General features: G+C 37.6%; 1 protein-coding gene across 3 annotated transcripts in view; it reads right to left on the minus strand.

Moving 5' to 3' along the window:
- Nucleotides 1-3,129, minus strand: part of ascc3 (activating signal cointegrator 1 complex subunit 3) — a 368,707-nt gene that overhangs the window by 30,826 nt on the left and 334,752 nt on the right. For 2 of the 3 annotated variants that reach the window (XM_008432855.1, XM_008432856.2), the window contains 2 exons: nt 837-948; nt 617-751 (listed from right to left, as the gene is read on the minus strand). In XM_008432855.1, the coding sequence (XP_008431077.1) occupies nt 617-751; nt 837-948 (247 nt within the window). Of the gene's footprint in view, nt 1-616; nt 752-836; nt 949-3,129 lie in introns of those variants that run through there. The other variant, XM_008432857.2, reaches the window with a different exon arrangement.

A 3,129-nucleotide genomic window follows, 5' to 3' on the forward strand; every position in this document is an offset into this window, starting at 1 on the left:
GTACTTTTACTTTTAATACTTAAGTATTTTTAAAAGCCAGTACTTTTTTACTTTTACTTAAGTAAAATGTTAATGTGGTACTTTGACTTTTACTTGAGTACATTTTTGACTGTGTATTTGTACTTTTACYTAAGTACATTTTTTGAGTACTTTCTCCACCACTGGTGACCACACTGTACACTCACATTCAAGGAGAAAGTGAGTGGTGTGTAGCTGAGCAAGGGCAAGTAAATATTATACAAAATCAGTCATTGCAATCAAGTAATCAAACAATAATATTGCACAGGTGTGAAGTGACTTAAATCACTGTGCTGTTTTTATTTTATAGGGTTTCTACACAAAATCTGCTAAAACCAAGCAATGAATAATGGATGGATGGAAATATATTTCTATACTATTTTTTTCCATTTCATACTTTTCCAGACTTGTAAAACACTCAAAACAGATTCCTTATTTTCTCAGACTGTGTAGGAACTCTGACTCTATTAATGCTGTTTAAAATATTTCTTGACAAATTAGTACCTTTAACAGCAAACTAATTTAGGAAAAAAAAAGAAGACCTGCTTTACACTAATCTGCTTCATTACTAAACTAGATCGTAGGTTTTCTGACTCACAGTGAGAACAGAGAGTAGGTCATGCAGAGACAGCTCGGCTCTCAGTCGTTCCTTAAACATCCGGATGGTTGGAGGCTTCAGGTAGTAATAAGAGGCAATGCGACCATATGTCAGTGGCTCAACTGTCTGATCATCCTGAAGGAAAAAGCAAAGAATCTCTGGGTAATAACATGACAGTTGCAAATACAAGTAGTTATACCAACATTACACACCCACATACCTCTTTAATGTCAATGCAGTAAGAGCATTCCAGGTCCAGCAAGCTTCTTTCCACCAAGTTGGACAGGTATTTGTTGATGGACTCGTGGTCGATGCCTTCTAGGCTGTAATAGCTGAGCATCACAGACAATATTGGCTTTTTAGAAGTTTAACTGTGAATGAGCTACAAGACAAGTTGGCAGAAGAGAGCGATTTAACCAAACAATGTTTTATTTCAGAAAAAAAAATTATGCCACAGACTGATGGGCCGTCATCTCAGAATATCTCATAAAGTCCTGGGGTTGTTTATAAAGGATTGCATAGGATTTATACAAAAAGTGTAAATATGCATAAAAGAAAAATTGCACATGCCAAAAAAAAGATCAATTATCTTTTATAAATCTAAGTTGTACCTAAAAGTTTGCGCACAAAGTCCCGCCTCAGATTTTGCCTTCTGCACAACCACATTCAAATTTGCACCTGCTGCCTTCCTTTGATGTGGTAGCCGTTTCGCAGGCTCCCTCTCTGGAATCGAATCCCAATTCCCTCTTACCGTGGTCATAATAGTATATACGTAGAGTACCATCCAAAGTTGATAGGGCAGACATTCGAATGAGACGTCGCCGCCACGGAGGGCCAGCGATCGGCTCGAGGTTATCTAGACTCACCAAAGCGGCCGGATGCAAAGTACCTCATGAATCTCAGTGTTTGTCTAAATGAGCCAGCAGATCATGTTGTTTTATGATTAACGGGAAGAGAGGGGAAAAAACACAATTTCACACAGGCAGAAAAAGTGATGTTAAAGAGACGTAAAGCTGAAAACATCATATTTGATATCCACAGGAACAAAAAATAGTGAAAAGTTTAAACTCCACTACTGGCATTTTAGGAGCTATGATCCACAGTTGAGCGCTAACAGGTGTGATGATATTAAAGTGCGTCTCTTCTGCGCCCTTGGTGTTTTGAAACGGAGTTACATGCCAGTACCTTTGGGGTATAGAATAGAATATACTTTATTGATACCCAACGGGAAGTGGCTATTTATTGACAAGCTACTCCATCTGAGGTAATAAATATCAATAATATAAATATAACCATATGAGACAAAGTTAATAATATATATATATACCTAAGAGTGATGAGAGTTAAAAATGACTAAATATAAATAAAAACAAGCATGTAAATGCAAATACATTAAATAATAAATAATCTATAAATGAGTGCAGAGAAAATTAGAATTAAATAGTTCAGACTTGTGCATTGTAAAGCCTAATGGCAACCAGTGGCGGAGCTAGACTTTTAAAGTTGGGGGGGCCAAGGGGGGGCCAGGACTATGTCTGGGGGGGCAAAATTTAAAATGTGTGTGTGCACATCGATATATATATATATATATATATATATATATGCAAACTGAACAAAATATTCAGTTTGGTTATTTTAAAAAATAACCAAACTGAATATTTGGTTAGTTTTTAAGCCCCTCTGTCATTTGACATGTTATAATTAACACCTTTGACTGGCGCACATGGAGACATGATAGACTTTAGCATAGAGTTCATCACAGAGGAAACTAAAATCAATCAAATAAAAGATCCTTTCTGAATATCATCTCATGGACAATGAACTAAATGCCTCTTTCTGACCGGGAGCTGACAGCGTGTTGAAGAGTTATGGACACCTTGGTTAGGAAGCTCTGTTTTGACAGGTAATTTGACAGGTAAAAATATTTCGGGTCGGACCAGAATTATTTGCCTGATGGTGGTTCGGGCTTCTAATGAGTTTACATTTAATGAGTTTGGAGCACACAGAGAAAACCTAGAGAATGTTATGATCTACTTATTGTAGTTTAAATAGAGGAATAACAGCTGACTGTTGAGAGAGGAAAGACATTAAAGTGCAGATCCGTTAGACAGAAACAAGCGCAGTGCGCTGGGCAATAAATGCTCCACTTAATCACACATGAGATGACAAACGCCAAATATACAATATATAGTTACACTGCTTACGTTAATGGTGTTTTAAAAACCAAACCAGTAAAAACTGAGTTAATATGTCAGATTCCCTCCTCACCTCGTCTTGATGAGAACAGAGAGCAGTTCGCTGGTTTCTATCCAGACTGTGATCAGCTGACCACTTGGTGCTCAGACAGTTTCAACTTTACGCACAGAGAACATCGTGGAGCTCATTATTAATCATACTAAGAACAATATCTGTCAGAGAATCATCTCTGATCTGGATGCTTTAACAGACCAGATGCTCTGGAGCGTCCAGCAGCTGATCCGCTTCTGCTGGTTTTTCTCCCGCTGAGGGATCAG

Source organism: Poecilia reticulata, linkage group LG16 (genome assembly GCF_000633615.1).
Source record: "Poecilia reticulata strain Guanapo linkage group LG16, Guppy_female_1.0+MT, whole genome shotgun sequence".
Lineage (NCBI taxonomy): Eukaryota > Metazoa > Chordata > Actinopteri > Cyprinodontiformes > Poeciliidae > Poecilia > Poecilia reticulata.